The sequence below is a fragment of the Motacilla alba genome, chromosome 18 (genome assembly GCF_015832195.1).
Source record: "Motacilla alba alba isolate MOTALB_02 chromosome 18, Motacilla_alba_V1.0_pri, whole genome shotgun sequence".
In the NCBI taxonomy this organism is placed as follows: domain Eukaryota; kingdom Metazoa; phylum Chordata; class Aves; order Passeriformes; family Motacillidae; genus Motacilla; species Motacilla alba.
In genome coordinates, this window is record NC_052033.1 from 8,256,809 (window position 1) to 8,275,295 (window position 18,487).

General features: G+C 43.2%; 2 protein-coding genes across 8 annotated transcripts in view; one reads left to right on the plus strand and one right to left on the minus strand.

The window, feature by feature from the left end:
• RHBDL3 (rhomboid like 3) overlaps positions 1-10,508 on the plus strand; it is a 62,267-nt gene extending 51,759 nt beyond the window's left edge. For all 7 annotated transcript variants that reach the window (XM_038157377.1, XM_038157378.1, XM_038157383.1 and 4 more), the window contains 3 exons: positions 903-1,003; positions 3,513-3,573; positions 4,288-10,508. In XM_038157377.1, the coding sequence (XP_038013305.1) occupies positions 903-1,003; positions 3,513-3,573; positions 4,288-4,559 (434 nt within the window). In that variant the 3' untranslated portion in view covers positions 4,560-10,508. The remainder of the gene's footprint in view (positions 1-902; positions 1,004-3,512; positions 3,574-4,287) is intronic.
• Positions 10,509-11,004: 496 nt separating this feature from the next.
• C18H17orf75 (chromosome 18 C17orf75 homolog) lies at positions 11,005-17,542 on the minus strand. The gene is made up of 10 exons (XM_038157356.1): positions 17,317-17,542; positions 16,992-17,072; positions 16,241-16,366; positions 15,662-15,802; positions 15,405-15,462; positions 14,618-14,737; positions 13,896-13,960; positions 13,642-13,778; positions 13,018-13,121; positions 11,005-12,403 (listed from the first exon to the last, which is right to left on the minus strand). The coding sequence occupies exons 1-10, from the start codon at positions 17,442-17,444 to the stop codon at positions 12,194-12,196; spliced, it is 1,170 nt and encodes a 389-aa protein (XP_038013284.1). The 5' UTR covers positions 17,445-17,542; the 3' UTR covers positions 11,005-12,193.
• Positions 17,543-18,487: the final 945 nt, after the last annotated feature.

Genomic DNA, 18,487 nt, shown 5'->3' on the forward strand with positions numbered 1-18,487 from the left:
TAACTTTTTCCTTAATGGCAGAGTTTAAGAGCTGAGAAATCTCAGGGCCATACAAAGAAGGAGGGAGCTATCAGCAGAGTTAGCTGGTGGAAGCTCAGCACTTTCTTGACCTGGAATCAGTTGGGCAATTAGCAAAGAAGTTCATTAGATTCTGTGCTACCAAGGACTCTCTCAAGATTTGCCAATATGTCTTTTTCCCATTCCAAATCATCACAAAGATCTTCATTATCCCTTCCTTGTGACAGCAAATCTGCCTTTCCCTCTATTGCTTAAATTAGTCTTAAAGTCAGCAATGAAAGGAGCTTTGAGCAGATCCAAGCCTCCAACTGGGATAAGAAGAAGCAATGTCTATGTTTGGCTGTATTGTTATTAGTGGTGCCTTTATGTACTTGACCTGTCATTTTGCTGTAATGTGCCTACTGCCTCCATCCAGGTTATTTTTGACTAGTTTTACTCTGAAGTTTTACAGGTAATAGGCTGTGCTTTGATCAGAGGCCTGTGCTAAGTTACAAGTCCCTAGCTTCTTCTCCCTGTGCTAATATTTTTGTTGCCAACATGGGAGCTACTTCTGTTTTATCTTCAGGTGAGAAACAAACACAGACGTTTGTCTATCTCCTGCTCCCTTGTTCTTTCAATCAGGGAATAAATGCCTTTTGCAGGACAAGTTTAAAGACGCATTGCTGCTTTGCTTGGCTGCTTTTAAAGTAGGTGCAGAGGAATCAATCAGTCACTGTCTTGACAGGACTGAGTTGGCTTCACGAGTCAATCAATTCCCCCTCCTTCTCTTTCTGTATTCCTGACCTGCAGCAATTAGCACAAACAGGCCATAGCAGGGAGGTAGGGTAGGAGAGAGTGTGTTTATTTGGCGGGCAATTGTCACAAAGCCTTGTTGTTTCCCCCAGGGTCCCTGGCAGTGTCAGTGGCTGACATGAGGGCGCCGGTGGTGGGCTCCTCTGGAGGTGTGTATGCTCTTGTCTCTGCTCACCTGGCCAATATTGTGATGGTGAGTACCAGGGTAACTGTCTGACCTCAGAGTGAGCCATGTCTGGTGGCCCAAAGGGCCTGGACGTCAGGCCTGACCCAGCTGTTGGTCATTCAGAGCTTGTCCCAGCTAAGAGTCTTGTGTCGATGGTGTGGTTCTGGAATGGAAATATTACCTTGCACATGGTGGCTTGGTACCCTGATGGCTGACAATTTGCCAGGACAACCTAAAGATGTTGGTAATCCAAGATTTATCAGTGTTCTCCAGGCTATCAACTCCCCATGGAATGGCTGACAAATGTTTGAAAAGCAGACTGGCTCTGCAGAAGTGGCAGACCTGTTTCTGTCTGGATGTGCTGTGTAATTTTAGTGAGTATCTAAGGAAATTTAGCATTCAGTGGATTCATGTGCAGAATATTCCTTATCTCCATCTGTAAAACCCAGACTGAAGCTGGACCCTGGGTGATCTAATGATGCATCTCTTTACTGTTTCACCTCATGAAATACTTTACAAAGGTGAGCAAATACCAGCATTGTCACTCTTGTAAGGTTGGAAACAGGAGTTCATCCCCAGCCCTCAGCTAGGTGGTGGCAAAGCCCAGCACAGCTGCCTGGGGGACTCCTCAGCTGACACCGGGCAAAAAAGGCTTTGCTGATAGAAGATTCATGTGTGGTGGCATATCTGTCCTGTACCAGCAATATCAGAGCAGAATAACCATAAAAATGAGGATAATGCTCCTCCCCTGGGTCTGAGTGGGAAGATAATGTGAGGCGGCTGCAGTAGAGACAGAAGATCTGTTATATGGGTGCTGGAAGATGTGTGTGTGTGGTGGTGGTGGAGCCAAGCTTAAAAGAAAACCTTGTGCTTGATGCTTGTCTGCAGTAAAGTCAGCAGGCTCCAGCTGTGACCCACAGTGGTGCTGCTCCAGACAGCTTTGTAACAGCTGGGAAGTGAGAGATATCCTGAGCAGAATTGGTCTGCTTCACCCTCTTCAAGCTTTTCAGAGCATGAATGAGCTGAGGCTGCTGTCCAAATTAGACAGTTGAGTGGCTGGCACAGAGGTCAGGAGCAGAGGAGAGGGGCTACCCGTATAGCACAGGGTTTCTGCTGGGGAATTGCATCCCTACATTCAGCTCTTTTCAGTGTGATTTGTGTTGCCTGCCACTGTGCCAAGGGAAGCAGAAGGGAGCTTCCTCTGTCTCTCAGAGTGGTAACACAGACACAGGGTTTTTTCACACCACGATTCACAGGGTTGGAGGGGGACATTGGAGGAAATTTTGGTCTGCTTTAGAGGAACAGGCTCTTCCAGAAGCGTGTGGAGAGTCTCCAGCAGTTACCTTCCCTGACTTCTTAGAACATGACAAAGTGATCTGTCATTTCACTTACTCATTGGCCTCTGCCAAATCTATTTAGCACCTGCTACCTTAGCGTCTTTATTTCTCCATTATCCACTGCCTCTCTTCTCATCTGAAAGGATTTTTGCTGCCTTGGAGGGATGGTTTTGCTTTCCTTTCCCCCCTTGTCTCTCTGTGCTCACTTGTTACCTAGATGCATGCTGAAGGGTGTGCTGGCTGTTTGCTGGCAAAGCTCAGTCTGGCACAGCTGGGGACAGCAGGGACTGTGGCAGGGAGGGTCTCTGGAATCTTCTGTTCCCTCGTGCCTCCTGGTAACCAAAGGAAATGGAAATATTCCTGCTTGGAAAAATAAATAATATTGGAATTAAATACATAAAATAACCAACAGGGGGAAGCAATAACGCATGTCACCCCAAGGAAAAGTGTGAGGGGAGGGATTCAAAGCAGCTACATGGAAATGAAAAGTGAAGGAGGCAGCACAGTATTAATCAGCATGAGCTCAGAGCTTTCTGACTGGGATAGGTCTCTCTGTGGATAGAGAAAATCAGTTACTTATTTGTGGAGGTTGAATTTTTTGGTATCCCAAGTGCCATTAGAGATAGTCTGAAGAGTTTATAAGCATTCTTTTTATTTCTTCAGTGTGACAAATAGGGAGCTTTTCACAAGAAGACTGATCATCTTGGTATCTCAGTCTGCCTTCAATAGGCAAATTTTCATTTAGTCACATAATAATAATAATAATAATAATAATAATAATAATAATAATAATAATAATAATAATAATAATAAATGTTGTCATACATCTGAGTTTCTCAAAACATTATATATTTTCCTGCTTTAAAATTATGTGCAAGTGGAAAAGGAGGACTTTTAATATTTCTCCATGATTTCTGATTATCATTCAGAGAATTTTATCCCACTATATTGATTAATAACCAAGCCTGGAGACAGAGGAGACTAAGTTTCCTTGATATGCTTTTATTGAAGTCTTTATTGTTTCTCTGTGCTCTGCCAAAGATCTGCAGAATTTCAGGGAGCCAGAGGCACAGAAAGTAGCATTGAAAAACAGTCGGGCTTGAATGCACTGAGAAGTTGCCTGACAAGTGACAGATTAAATGTAATATCCCTTCAGGTTTGTGTGCAGCATTACTTTGTTTTCCTTGTCTCTTTTCCAGAACTGGTCAGGAATGAAGTGCCAATTCAAACTCCTGCGCATGGCTGTTGCCTTGATCTGTAGTAAGTACCATACAATGCTTGGCACACGTGCAGCCAGTCCTGTTTTGTTTGTCCTTGTCATAATACTTCATGCTGATTCAGAGGGTTTTGACTTTGCAGCAGTTTAGGTAGGAACTTGCAGCTGGAGCTTCTGGCAGCAGGAATAACATTCCTCTCCACTGCAGATTTTGGCTTTCAACACAAGCATTTGTAAACAAGGATTTGTCGTTAGCCAGCATCTGTAGCTTTTGGTGTTTGTGAAGGAGCTTAAACATCTTCTCTTTGCAGTCTCAAACATGCAATGCTTTCATAATGATAATACTTGGGTTTCCTAGAGCACGTCCTGTCTGGGATGGCAGCAGCATTGTACCCACACTGGTGAATTCTCTTCCAGCCCTATCCCTAGAGGGGAAAATAATGGAAACTAAACTGTATATTCATCACAGACAAATGTCTTCAAATTCTAACTCATTTTTGTTATGGTTTTGGTGTAAATTTTGGAAAGTGAATATTCCCCAACTTATCTACACTCTCACAAACCAAGACCACATTCCAGCCACTGGAGAGACCTCATGTCTATATGCCACAACCCTGACATAGCCACAGCTTCCCTGTGCTCATCATACAAGGCCATTTCTCCCTCTCTGTCTCCTCAGGGATGCAGTGCTGCCCGCAACATGGACTTAAGAAAGGATAAATCTAGACAATTAACCTATTTTTTATTCTTTGTTCCAGTGAGCTTTGAATTTGGAAGAGCCGTGTGGCTGCGATTCCACCCCTCCGCTTACCCCCCATGCCCCCACCCCAGCTTCATGGCTCACCTGGGAGGGGTGATGGTTGGAATCACCCTTGGTGTTATCATCCTGAGGAACTATGAGCAGAGACTCCAAGATCAGACTTTATGGTGGATCTTCCTTTCTATTTACGTAATTTTTGTCTTGTTTGCCATCTTCTGGAATATTTTTGCCTACAGTCTGTTGGATCTAAAGCTACCTCCCCCTCCTTGAAAACATGGGACAGAAAACTGGAGAGCAGAAGTCATCTGTCAGCTGTGTTAAGTGAATGAAGATGGAGGATCTATTTTTGTATTTAACTTGGGAGGATGATTCTTCTGAACACATGAGTGTGCTGGAGGAGGTGCTTAAAGATCTCATGAAAGAATGGGCTGATCAGTTTGTTCATAAATCCAGCAGGTTCTGTAACTCTGGCTGGCCATGCCTTGCAGTTTCTGCCCTGCACATGGGCACTGACTGCTTGGGTTGTTATCACACATCAATATTTTCTACGAGATATTTGTATTTCCAGGTCAGTATTGGAATTATGGCCAATTGTTCAGTGAATTTCCTCGATGTTACTGAACACTAAAAGTGAAAAAGAGCAGACATTTACTAATTAGAGACTCAAATGGTACTCACAAGGCAGCTTGAGTCTGGTTTCTTTGGACACATGTGACTGTTCAGCCATACCAGTGCCACTGTCTAATTACTTGAATGGTTCCTAAGGTATTTTAGCCTCTGCTGAAACTTGTCTTGCACAACTTTCAAAGGAATCGGCAGAACTTGATCACACAAAGTGATGGAGACTGGTCTTCAACCACAGGTCAAATGAAATTGCACTATAAACATTGGGAATCTTAGAGTGTTGTGGATACCCAGCCAGAAGTGACTTTCCTGTGCATGTTTCTCTTGATTTTAATTAATTATTCCCCCTTCCCCAGTCTAGCTGTGGCTAGAGGGTGTGGCTGGATTGTTGAGTTTTTTGGGGGGATTTTTTGTTGGTTTGTTTGTTGGGTTTGTTTTTTGGTTTTTTGGGGTTGGTGTTTTTTTGGTGTTTTTTTTTTGTTTGTTTTTTTTGGTTTTTTTGAGGGATGACAAAAAGGAGGGCAAATGTTCATTTGTGGTTTTATCAGACGACAATCAGGTGCTGTTTTCTTCTCTTTTTTTTTTCCGACCACACTGACCTAACACCTGGCCTGCAGTGAGCTCCTAGCAAGGATCTCAACACTTCCAGCAGGTTCTTACGAGGCAAATGGGACCATGATCACCTCCAGCAGCCCAGGGTGGGAACTATCCAGTCTTTACAGCCATACAATCCATTTGGGGCCAAGTCCACTGACAGCAGTGGAGTTAAATCAGTTTGTATGTAGCACTAGTTTCCCAATGAAGTGGAGAGGGTGTTATTTGCTACAGTGATCATTGTGAAATGAATAAAACTGGTTTTAATATGACTTCTAAAATTTTGAGGATGCCTCTTCCTGAGGCAACGGATGTCAGGAGCCCCAGACAAGAGTTAGTTGCAGTGATGTCTTTTTCTTTAATGTTGGTCAAGCCCAGTTCAGGCAATCTGTAAGTGGGCTGTGGCACAGTTCACAGAATTGCCTGCACAGACCTAGGGACCACATGGGGACATCTGTAGCACAAGCAGAGCTTATAGGTACTCTTCTCTGTAAGGTGCTTATTTTGCTTGTCACCTTAGAGAGCTGCCAAATTACAGTCCAGGAGTGTGGGTGCCCTCTTTTTCTCTGCCCTTTACCCACCTATTCAATGGTCTGGACAAAGCAGCCATAATAGTCTCTCCAGATAAGCTCCTCTCTTCCTTTTTTCTATTTCCTGCTGATGCCCAGGCACAGCCACCAGAGTCTTTCACAGCACATCCCACAGGCACCGTAGTGGTTGTGTTTGCTCTGTAGAAAAATGTCTCTGTGTTGTGGGCTTTATTCTCTCAGCTATCTATCCTTGCTGCCAGATGATACCACAAGCTAGTAGGAGCCTAGCCTGTCCTTTTAGAGGGGGCATCCACAAGTGCTTATCAGCTGCCCCCTTCTTTGCCTCTTATGGAAAAATAACTCTGGGTTGAGGGGTAAAGTCTTCTCCTACCAGATGCACTCATAAAACTTATGTTGCCTCAGAAGGAGGGGATAGAAAATAAGTGTATCTGCAGCCTGGAATAAGCCTTACCTGCAAAAGAAACAATTTTTGGCACCTTTGTGCACAGAAATGGGATTTCTGAGGGCAGTTGCACTTTTTTTGTTCTGCATGGCCAGTACGTTGCTCATGGGCCCTCACTGTGGACCAAGAGGAAGGGATAAGGGCCAGAGCTCTGATCATTTTGGAGAAGGGATTGGTTCCCTGAGCCATTTTACCTCTTCAGTTTGGGTCCAGATCCCAGCAGTCACAAGAGTTCCCATGGATTGTTGCGGGTGCTGGCCCAGTGAATGTTGTAGCTGTGGATGCCCCTGGGAGCAGGCAGGAAGGAGAGTGGGAGCTAGGAGAGTTCTGACATGGTTATCAAGTAAGGAGGACATTCCTTCCCTCACCTATTGCTAAGCCTTTCTTACAGATGCCTTGAAAACAGAGGTGACCAGGAATGGGAATTCTCCTGAAATCTTAGGAAAGCTTTTAAAATTTTGGTAGAAAATTTCAGTTGCAAAAAAACCCAGATTATTTTGCCTATAATTTACCAGAGTGCAATGTGCACCAATTGATTTTTATTTTTGGTTTCTCAGCTGAAAGCTACTTACTGCCCATGAGTTTCTTACCAGTAAAGGTTTCCATGCCTGCCAGTGTGTGCTCTGAGGTGAAGCAGCAAGATAAAAGTTCAAGAGCCGTCAGTTTCTTGATCAGCTTGATCATGGCCAAAATGTCTTTACTCAGCTCAGGAGTGGGAGGGAGCTGAACAGAGTATGCAGAAGACAGCCTTCCTTGGTCCTTTTTCCTTAGATGAGTGTAGTTTACATGAACTGGTTGAAAACAGTTCTGAAGTTGATCTTAAGACTTCTTCTTTTAAACTGTTGTTCATCTTTCTGACTTCATTCTGTGTCCCCATACCCTGCCTGAGCAAGTGTACAAACAACCCTGGGGATCAGAAAGGCCAGACTTTAGGGCAGTGTTAGATTTATGGTAGGTGAAGGAATGAAACCCTCTCACATTCCTGTTCATCAGAGCTGAAATCTCCTCCCATCCATGGAGCAGTTTGTGCACAGAGCCTGTTGTCTGCTAAGAATCAATCAGCCCATGGAGCCAGAAGCAGCACAAAGTGCTTACGCTTTTTAATTATTTTTTTAATCATTGAAATTACAGTGTGAAAACTTGCTATGTTTTTACAGAGTATCGCAAATTCCAGTTATGTTATTTTCTAACATACCCAGGAGTGCCACAGTGCTGCAGCACCACAGAGCTAACAGCAACCAGGCTTTTCTGTTACCTCCAGATGTCCTTGAAGCTGCTGGCTCACGTTGGAGATAGAATATTCTCCATCCTGCTCATTTGTGGTTCCAACCTGTCACAGTCAGCAGCATGTTCCTGAAGGAGCATCCATTGAGGGACTGGTTTCAGTGATTTGTTGTGGTTGTATTTCAGCTACTGCCAGGATTTTCCATCAGTCAGATAAAAGATGAATCTATTGATGGTCATGACTGTGCAGTGCTGGAGCAGAAGGCAAGGACTGTCACCAGTGTACAGGTTTGAACAGAGCACCTCGGAGCAAGTTATTTTACGCTGTGTCCTTGAGCGAGGACACAACACCTGGGGGAGAAAAGAAAAAAAGCAGCCGTTAGTGAGGTGGATTTCCCGCGCGGTGAGTTCATTGCAGCAGAGGTCCGTGAGGATGAGGAGCAGTGCGGCAGGCGGAGCAGCCGGCGGCGCTGGATGCGGGGCTGCCAGGGACACCTGCCGGCGGCGGGCAGCAGCGCCGGCCCGGCCACGGCGGGACGAGGGGCTCGCACAGCCGTGGGGAGGAGGAGGAAAGAGGAGAAGCAGGCAGATCAAAGTCCACGGGGACTGCAAATGGCACCTTTTATTCCTAGACAGGTAAAGATTGGTGTTATACACAGCGATAATAACACAGACATGAGGAGGGAGAGAGTTGTGATGCAGTGGTGAGAGAGGTTTCCAGAAACAATCTGTGAGTGAGGTGTAGCAGTCATAAAAATGCTGATGAATTTACTTTTGCTGAATTTTTAAGACAACATCTTGTGTCACTGTTTCCCTGTCAGTTGATGAGAAATCTTAGCACTTACGTGGCATATTGTGCTTTTTCACCACTTGCTCCTTTAGCAGTGGGAAGTATGTCATCAACAGGGAAGGGGGAAGCTAGAGAAATTGTTACTAGAAATAAAGCTCAGGGATTCTGTATCCCAATACCTTGCTGCTTCTGATGGATTATACTGTCCATGTGTTTTAGATCAGATTGGGCCATTTCAGTTTGAACTGTGCTATGGAGGATGGAATCTGACATGTTCAGAGCTTATATTGACATGACAGCTGACCTCACAAGGCAGCTGCTGTTCTCTGCCAATATTTAGTCTCACAAGATGGTGGGTAGGACTTTCACACATCCTTCAGTGAGTAAAGAGCTCAATGTCTGTTCACAAACATTCAGTCTCAGCCCAATTGCTTTGGAACACCCATCCACTGGCTTTGCCCAAAGTGGAACTGGAGAATGGGGACATGGTAGTTCAGCACCAGCCACCTCTGGGGGCAAGCTGGGACTAGAGAGCACCTCTGAATATTGCTGCTCCCCTTCTCCTGTTACAGTGGTGGCTGCTCTGCCGTGCTTTGTGTGGTAGAACTCAAAGATTCCTTCTCTCATCACTGATGCCAAGAGCTGGTTATAAGGAAGTACAGAGTATTTTGCAGGCCCATATAAAAGAATCACACCCAAGACAGAAACCAAGCTTATTTAAAGGCAAATGTATTTAATGTCACCAGTAATCATTGGCTTTTAATTGGAAAAAGCTTTCTAATATGCCAGTAGAAGTACATAAAATTTATGTTTCAGGGTACTTTACAGCACAAAGCACAAAATATTCCCTATGGTTTAAGTAGCTGAAGTACCTTATTTTCAGTGAGCTTGATAGACACGTTGTCACTGACTCTCTCCTGACTCCCACAGTGTCTGTTCAGTTTGCAAATAAAGCCAGATTTATGCAGCTTTTCTTTTGCTTACACTACTAATGCTAACAACACATCCGAGTGTTAAACACAAAGCACTAAACTACATAATTTTCTGCCTTAAAATACTGAACAAATGGTACTTTCCCTGTGAAGGGCTAGTAAAGCAAAATGATATTTGCAAGGTAAGATGCTATTGTATGTTTCCAAATATTTTTGTATTGTGTACATTCTGTATATTTTTGTTGTGACAATATTATTTGAGCGCAGAATCCATTAAATTTTTTTTGTGGTTTTGTTTTCTGTTTCATTTATCTTTTCCTTTTTTTAAATAAAAATGAGTTGTTCTGTAGCACATACCAAAAAACCAAGAAGGAACTTTCAAGGACAATTTAGTAAGTTTGTCTACAGTTAACATGTTTTTTAACAAAAGAGACCTTGGTTTGGAGCTCTGCCGTGTAATCTTCTAATAATGACATTGGTAAATCATTTTTATGTCTAACAGATAAAGGGGAGAGTGAACTGCAGCTTTATTTCTCCACAAGATCTAAAGAGAATGCAGAACTGGCTTGGGACTTGTATGGAAATTCAGGTGTTGTCCCACCTTTTGGCAGCTGTCCCTTCACTGCAGTGACCTCACAACTGCAGGGAAGTTGATGACATTTGAGTAAATTTTTAAACATTTTTTTTACATTTGAGTAAGTTTTTTTACTAGGGAAGAAGGGTTGTGCTTTTTTAACATCAGACTCTACTGAGCGTTTTCAAATCTGAGAGCCAACACTGGTATCTTGAATCAAGAGTGGAAACAACATATCCAGAAAAAAGTAAACCCCCAGCAATAGTAAACCCCCAACTGATTAAAATAAAAATCCTTCTACCAGTGTGGAAGGCAGAGTATTATTTTGAAAAGTAAGTTGTGTTTTTATTGGGAAACACTGGGTTATAAGTGTAATTTGTAGGAATGAAAATGTATGTAGGAGCAGTTCCTGTGCTACTCCTAAGGGAGGCAGATCACTGCTACCATGTGTGGGACTCAGCTCTTGCTCAGTCCTCTGCACGGAACTGAACTTTGTGAGACACTCAAATCACTCTATTCATTAGCTGAGGACTTTCAGCATGAAGGTAAGGTGGGTTTTGTCAGCTTTTGTCAATTAATATAAAAAGTGTTTCAGCCTACTAGCACCATGCATTTTCTTGCTACCTGTTCTTCACATCCAACTTACTTTTTTAAGCACTGAGCTTTTTCTTGTGTCCTGATCATCCAAAAAACTGAATAACCAGTGCTCCAACTTTTTTAGAAATGTACAGGAGCAAAAGGTGACATGTTTTATTGAGTGTTGCTATCGTACTTACTCATGAAGGAAAACACTTGTTTCTTCTCAGCTCCTGCAAATGACTGAATGAGGGGGTTGTTTTCTTTCTCTCTACTTTTCTTCTCAAATACATTATATGCCACCGTGGCTGTTCATGCCACACTCGCAGGTCCTCTGCATTGAGAGATAAAGGGTTTTCAGCAGGAGACATCAAGGACCACGCTCATTGACAATTTACAGGCACACTATTGAGGATTTCAACGTGTTTTATTGTCAGCCTTATTACAGGTTCAACATGGTGGTGTCACAGGAAAGCAGCAACTGCTGCTCTCACAGTACAGAGCACCAGCACAAGTCACACTGGACCACATTAGTTACAGGCACTGTTTCAAGGAGTTCAAACACCCTCTGCTACAAAGGGAACCAACAGGGAATTCTGCTTGTATCAGGTTTGCAGAAATTGCTCTCTTTATGAGGTTGCTCAGAGACTTCAGGAGTTTTTATTCCAGCTGTAGCCAAAGATTTCCTTCAGGTATTCTGCTGCCTATGTGTCCCATGATGTGGGTAAGAATCCATTGCTGATACAGTGCAATGTTTTGAAGTCTGAGTAATTAATTTGGGAAGTTCGATCACTTCAAATTCTGAAAAAGTCTTAATATTAAATGTGGAAACTTTTTCGTTTCTTCATGACTGAAAAACATAGCATTATTTACAGTTATGCAAAACTGTAATACAAGGACACACGAAGAAGATCTTGATCACATCGCAGACTAAGGAACAAGGGGATACATCAAACAGCCTGGGAATTTCAAATACCTGTTGTGTGTGTATGCACACACAGAGGCACATACAAACTGATCACTGCAATGGCTCAGTCTTAAGGCAGCTCTGTTTCATACAATTACCAACTTGTTTATCCAGTGGCAGCAGAACAAACCAGCAGTTTGAAAGCAGAAACCAGACAAAGACTTGGTACCTAGGTTCTCTTACCTAAACTAAAATTATTAAATATTATCTAGATCTATCCAGATGTTTGTACTTCTTTATTAAAACAAAGCAGCCAGATCTAAATTATTTTAAAGATATTTAAAATATTAGATATTTTAATATTTATTTAAAATATTTAGATACTTAGAACAGTGACATGCTTGCCAGGTAAGGGATTTGGGCTTGGTTTTGCAATGACTATAAAAATCAAATGTCATGATTTCCTCAGAACAGGAGCAAGTCAGTTGGAGAATCTGAAAACTCTGCATGAGTTTGTATTATCTGATATTTACACATTAAAAAAGCTCATAGTGCTTTGTCTAAAACCAAGAAAAGGCAGGTGAAACTGCAGCTAAGGTTTGGCTTGGGCAATACTTTTAAATATAAATTAAAAATCCAGCAATAGCTGCACTGCACAGAAGAAATTAATGATTTATACACAAGATAATTTTAAGCCACTGATGTTTCTCTCATGAATTCCTCCAGGACGGTCACTACGTTCCTGGCTTCTGGCATTTCTGCATGTTCTACTTTCACAATCTTCAGCAGGATGTCTCCACTGCCACAGTTCTTTAGGAACAGGTAGCACTTGAACAAGGCGTAGTGGTTCATTTCAGCCTGGCGGATAAACCTCTTCAGGTTGTTAATGTCCTGGATAGCCTGGGCAAAGAGTAACAGAGCGTTTTCTTATCCTGCTGCATGGAATGGTTTTTACACACTATTGTGAAAAATAAAGGATAAATAGCAGGAGAAGCAAAAGCATTTCCAACAGAAATTTTGTATTACTACTTAAGAGTAATATAAGAATTTAATATTGTCTTGGATGCATATTATAGCTTCACTGTAATCATGCAAAATGTATGGACACAACCTGATGTGTCCAACTTGTAGCATGAATTCTATTATGGCAGCTCACCTAAGAAGTGTTAGCTACTCAACCCCTGTTACCAGTTACATGAGATTGTGTGTGCAAGTCTCAGATTAACAGTATTTGAAGAAAACAACAGCAACAAAGAATGTGGGTCTTACTTTAAATTTGAGAAAACACCCTTGGAGCATTCACTGAAGAAACCTTGACACTACTTTACAGCTGTTCTTGTCAACTACAAATTAAGCCCTCAAATTAAGCTTCAGAGTTAGTCAGTTAATGGACATACAGACATCATAACAACCTAAAACTTTTATTCAGTGCAAAGTAACATTTTGCATGTCGTACTTGCTCCCTCAGTAACCCAAATATCTTCTTCAAGTCTTTAACATATATGAACAGGTACCTTCAATTTAAAGTTTTCCAAAATCTGCCGGAAGAGAAATGGATTTCCACCTTCAGCACCATTCACAAAAGCTTGCATCCAGTCCTCACAGAATCTGTTGCTTCCTGTTAAATGTTCCAGAACACAGAGAAGAGATGAGAAAAAGCAAATGAGCTCAACATAAATATACAGCTGCATTCACCTGGTTTAATCACTCTCACATAAAAAGTGATAGCAATAGACCTGGGCCAGGAAATGAGTCTTAAGGAAAAACAATACATGTGGAAAAGAAAAGCAAACACAGCTACAGTATTTACACAAGACTGTGTCTGATTGGTGAATCCCTTTTCCCAACATTTGTCAAAAGCACAACAAGAAAAAAAGTTCTGCAGACTCCCTGAATTGTACAAGTCATACTTTCACGGTCCACAAACTAAATGTACTGTGGATTTTACTACCAAGCATTTTCAACCCGGAATTCCAGTGTGTCTGGTGTAACAAACTACTCTGGCACCTCATAGGAAAACAGAACCTAAAGTTTCTGGGCCTATGATCTGAGTATCTTTAACTGCCTCTAATGTCACAGCTCTCAGCAGCTGATGGATCCAAGGGAGCAACAGGAAGTGTTCCCAGCTGTAATCTCACCTGCATTATGCAGCTGGGGCTGAGGTCCACTACAGTCTATAACCATGGACTTGTGCTGTTCCTCTGTCATGGCAATGCACAGGGAGGTCATTGTGCCTTCCTGGACAAGTCCTTGGAGGCTGGCAGCTGCCAGGAACCTGACACAGAAAGCTCTTGTCAACTGCTTGCTCCTTTACAGCTCCTGCACACTAAGGAGATGGTCAGACACAGTAGCCAAGTTACTCAAAGGTTCCTTGGGCTCTAAGTATCTTTACCTGCTGATGTCCTTTTCTGTTCTTTCATCTGCATTTTTGACTTCTACAGGAGTGTAACTCAGAGCCTTAAACAAAAAAAGAAACAAAAAGAAAAAAAAGGAAAAAGCTGGATGCGACTTCAGTATTACTTTTGTAGCTATATTGCAGTTACGAGCAATTAATACATAATGCGGTACTTTAAAAATTGTTCTTGTCAGGGCAGTACTCTGCATTATTGCCATTACAGCTGGTTCTGCACTCAGAAGAAATTCAGCAGTTATACTCTGTTAGCTATTCCATCCAGAACCTCCTCAAACTCAGGGACTAGAGCTAGGATGAGTCTCTTTTCTGTTTCCAGTGAATTACATAAGAACGTACACAATATAACACTCCTTTTCATTCAGACAATCATGGCATGGACAGACTGCTCATGCTATTTCTGAATTTCTTACTCTAATGTCAGTGTGGACACCATTAGGTGATTTTTTTTTAAGTGACAGAAGAAATTGTTATGTGCTTCTTTAGCAATAAGCAGGAGGAAAGTGCTTGCTCTGAATTAAAAAACAACAACAACAAAACCCCACAAACAAAACAAAAAACAAACCCAACAAAAACAACCAAAAAAAGAGGGGTTTTTATTTTCTCCTGCGGGGAAAGCAAATGCAAGAAATATTTTAATCATGCTGGAGTTACTGAGATGCCTACTGAAGGTTTTTTAGCTACCCAGTTTTAAATACACTTACAGCATGTAGCAGAGAGGCAAGTTTGTCCTGGAAGAGCTGCACAACCCTCTGGATAGGGCAGATGGCATCCTCAAACCAGCTCCTCAGGTAGGGGCTAACACAGGCCTCCAAGTTTTTTTGCTGTAACACATTGAAACATTAAAGTTTTAACTAAAAATCAGATTTCTACATCAATAGAAGCCTATTAATAATCTACTAAACTTAAGATAATTGGATGTTGTAACCTTCTTAATCTCAAACCACAGTGAACTAAAATGATGAGTTTGAGATTTAAAGCCTCACTTTATCAGCAATGAAAGGCTTTGCATTTTAAGAAACAGCCAGACTGTAGTATTATGGTATATATTGAGTGAAGACCATGCAACAGCAGATGGGATGACAAAAAGACTTAAATTGCAGAACTTCCACTAGAAAATTGTGACAAGAAACCCACAAATGTCCTTTCTTAACATCCAGAACTGGTAAGAATTGAGGTGGACATTGATAAGTTCCTTATATACCATTACCTTTTATTGGTTACTCTTCTCTCCAAATTTAACTGTAAGTGACCTTTAAGAGATTTATGACTGACACAAAAAGGTCCCCCCTTTCTTTTTCCTTTTGACTTGTGAGGCTGATAGCACCTTAGACATTCATTGTACTACAGTGAGTCAAGTATCTCTCCCTGTGTTTCATACTGGTACTTGAAAAACCTATTTGGTCTCTATAGATTAGATCTTCCAGATGGTTTTAGCAATTAATCTGCATAAATACTAATTTTCACCACTTAAAAAAAATTAGGCTTTACCTCCAAATCAAGGTTTATCTTCAGATTTTGAATGTATTTGTCCAGCTCAAGTCTGAAAGTATCTTCTTAAGGAAAATAAGATGCATCAGTTAAGACCCGTATTTTTTCCTTTCAGTATATGGCTGTTACTGACTTTTGCAGTTACTGAAAGATGTGCACAAACGAGCTGATTTCAAGTAGGAACAGACAAAATGACAAGATAATTTTTACATCATCCCCCTCTCCATACAGGTAAAGAAAGTTAAAGGTAAGGATATAGTTCCAGACCTTTCTCTGAGCCACCTAAGAAACAAACCACATATTCTGGAGCATTGATGTCTGATTCCAACGTTGCCATTTCCAGGAGACTTTCTTGTTGGAAACGACAGTAGTAACACCCAACTTTACCTTCTGGTATGCTATGAGAAAAGAAAAAAAAGAAAAAAAATATTTTCTTCCAGATACATCAAAATAAATGAGTGCAAAAAGCAGACATACAGGATTTCTGAGGTAATTTTAACTGTTAACACTGGTGGCTCCTATGGCCGTGGTGGGTGCAGCCATAGATGCAGCTCTTAGACCTTCTCTTTTTTCTTCTGTGTGATCAGAGTTGTTTGAAAGGAAATAATCATAAACATCTGTAGTATTTTTTTACAAATTCAAACAGTAAATTATTTAAAACAATGTTTTTCTCGAAGTTACCTAAAAAAGGAAAGTACCATTGTGGAATGGTATAATTAACAGCAGCAAAAGATTGGGAACATGGAATCAGGATTAAATCCAAGTTCAGCAGCAGGCAGGCAAGATGTGCCAATGCTCCTTACAGCTCTCATTCACCAATAATTTCAAAATTTTACCTCAGCCCCACTGATGCTACATTCCCCATTCCTTCAAACAGCGCTCCTTTAGTAAGACGCTTAGCGATGAAACTGCGCAACTCCGTCTCTGCTTCAGCTGGTAAGTTGGTGTCCAGCAAGGAGAGGCTTTAAAAAGCAGAAGAAATCGTTACCAAAAGGCAAATGTTATTGTTTAGTGTCTCTCAGCACGTGCAGAACCTGCCTCTAGCAGGGGGTTCCCTGCGATCTCTCTCTGGTGACAGCTAAGGCAGCTCTGTTACTTTTGGCCCATCATGAACAGTCAGTGGTTTGCCCACTGATCAGGAGTCTGGCGATGTGGTGTCAGCTCATGCTGACCTTCCCAGCAGCTACAGACAAGACACTGCCCTCTTTAATACAGAGTTTATGGAAAGATGTCCACTGAAAATTAATAAATTCTTGTCTCATGTTACCTACGTGAAAAACTAAATCAATACAGCAATATCAAGTACTAGTAGCTAAAAAAAATTTAAAAAAAGAAGAGAGAGCTCAAACTCAAGGATGACAGTTTCTGCTTAATACATTACTTGAGCTCTGTATGTATATATGTATGTATGTATGTCCATTCCCCAGGTATTCCAGAAGAAGTGCCATGGGGACTCTAGAATGCTTTCACAGGGAGGCTGTGTTTTGAAAGGACTGAAAAGGACCTAACAGTGATCTGACAGCAATACGGCAAAGACTTCAAATCGGGGTATTCCCGTGATTGTGCCGCTCTGCAGCTCGGCTTTACCTGAAGTCTTCTGTGGAGGGTGTGTGTGCCACGGCGCCGCCGGCACTGCCATCCCCGCCGGCGGCTCCCTGCTGCGCGGACCTGGAACCCAAGAGATTCCCGGGAGTGAGTTTACAGCCGTGACACGCAACAGGGAACAGCGGCTGCAGCAGGGAAAAGGCACGGCCCGAGGGCGAATAAAAGTAGGAGCAGGGAATCCGTGCATTGTGGGAGGGAAAGAATCTCACCGGGGAGAAAGAGAGAGGGGAAAAAAATAAAGGGAATTCAGAGAGCTGGGAAGCCAAGGCCTGGGCACGGCCTCCCGCGGGGGAACCCGGCGCCTCACCTGCGGTAGCCATAGAGGCCGTGGTAGGTGCAGCCGTGCCGCTCCGGCCGCCGCTCCTCGCCCGCGCCGCCGCCCTCCTCGCTGCTCTCCAGCTCCCGCTCATCGCCGTCCGGCAGCGCCGGCAGCATCGCGGCCCCGGCCCCGCCTGTGCCGCGGGGAGCCACCGGGCCGCGCTGCCGCCCCGCCCCGCCCCGCCGGGTGTGCCGTGAACCCGCCCCGGGGCCCGGCGCTGGGAGGAGCCTTCGGAGCGCCCGGGCCGTGTCCTCACCCCGCTGAGGGCGGTACCGAGCCGTGCTGAAACGGCTCCGGCTGCTGCAGCTCCTCCGTTTGTGTCATGCACAGAAAAATGCGATACAGGCGCCCCAGTGCCTCAGTCAGTACTAGTAATCCTTCAAAGCTGGTCACTGACTTAACGGCAGGACTACTCAAATCACATTTGGAATTATAGAATGGTTTGGATTGGAAGGATTAGCCATGCTGTCTGCTTTTAAAAACTTCTGCTCCTGAAATACTTTTTCCGTGTTAAAACAGCACATTTGTTAACTCGGCTTTGTGGCTACCAGGTAGTTACAGAATCACAATCACAGAATCGCTAGGGTTAGAAGGGACCTCTGGAGATCATCCAGTCCAACTCCCCTGCCAAGGCAGGGTCACCTGGAGCAGGAACACATCGAGGTGGGTTTGGAATGTCGAGGTGGGTTTGGGACGGAGACTCCACAATCTCCTTTTGCAGACAAGCCCCGAAGGGAGCAGCTGCGACCCCCAGCTGCAGCAGGGCCACTGCCAAGGGTTGGACGTGGCTGATGGCTGGACTTGATGATCTTTTCCAACCTCAATGATTCTGTGATTCTCTTCTAAGCACCTGGTGGGCCTGCAGTGAGCTGGAGAGCCATGGGGGTTACACAGACACACACCCTGATGGATTGTCACTGTGACAGAGGGACCAGCCCCCATCCAGGTACAGCTAACTGATGGCTCAACACGTTTAAGTCGGTTTTATTGTGTTCTTGCACCCAGCAACACAGGCACAGCCAGCTTCCTGCCCAGTAACACAGTGCGGAAAACACAGTTTCTCTGTCACATTAAAGACGAAGACAAGCAACAGTTTAGATTAGAAGGAAACTCTTTGCTCTGAGAGTGCTGAGGCCCTGGAACAGGCTGTCCAGAGAAG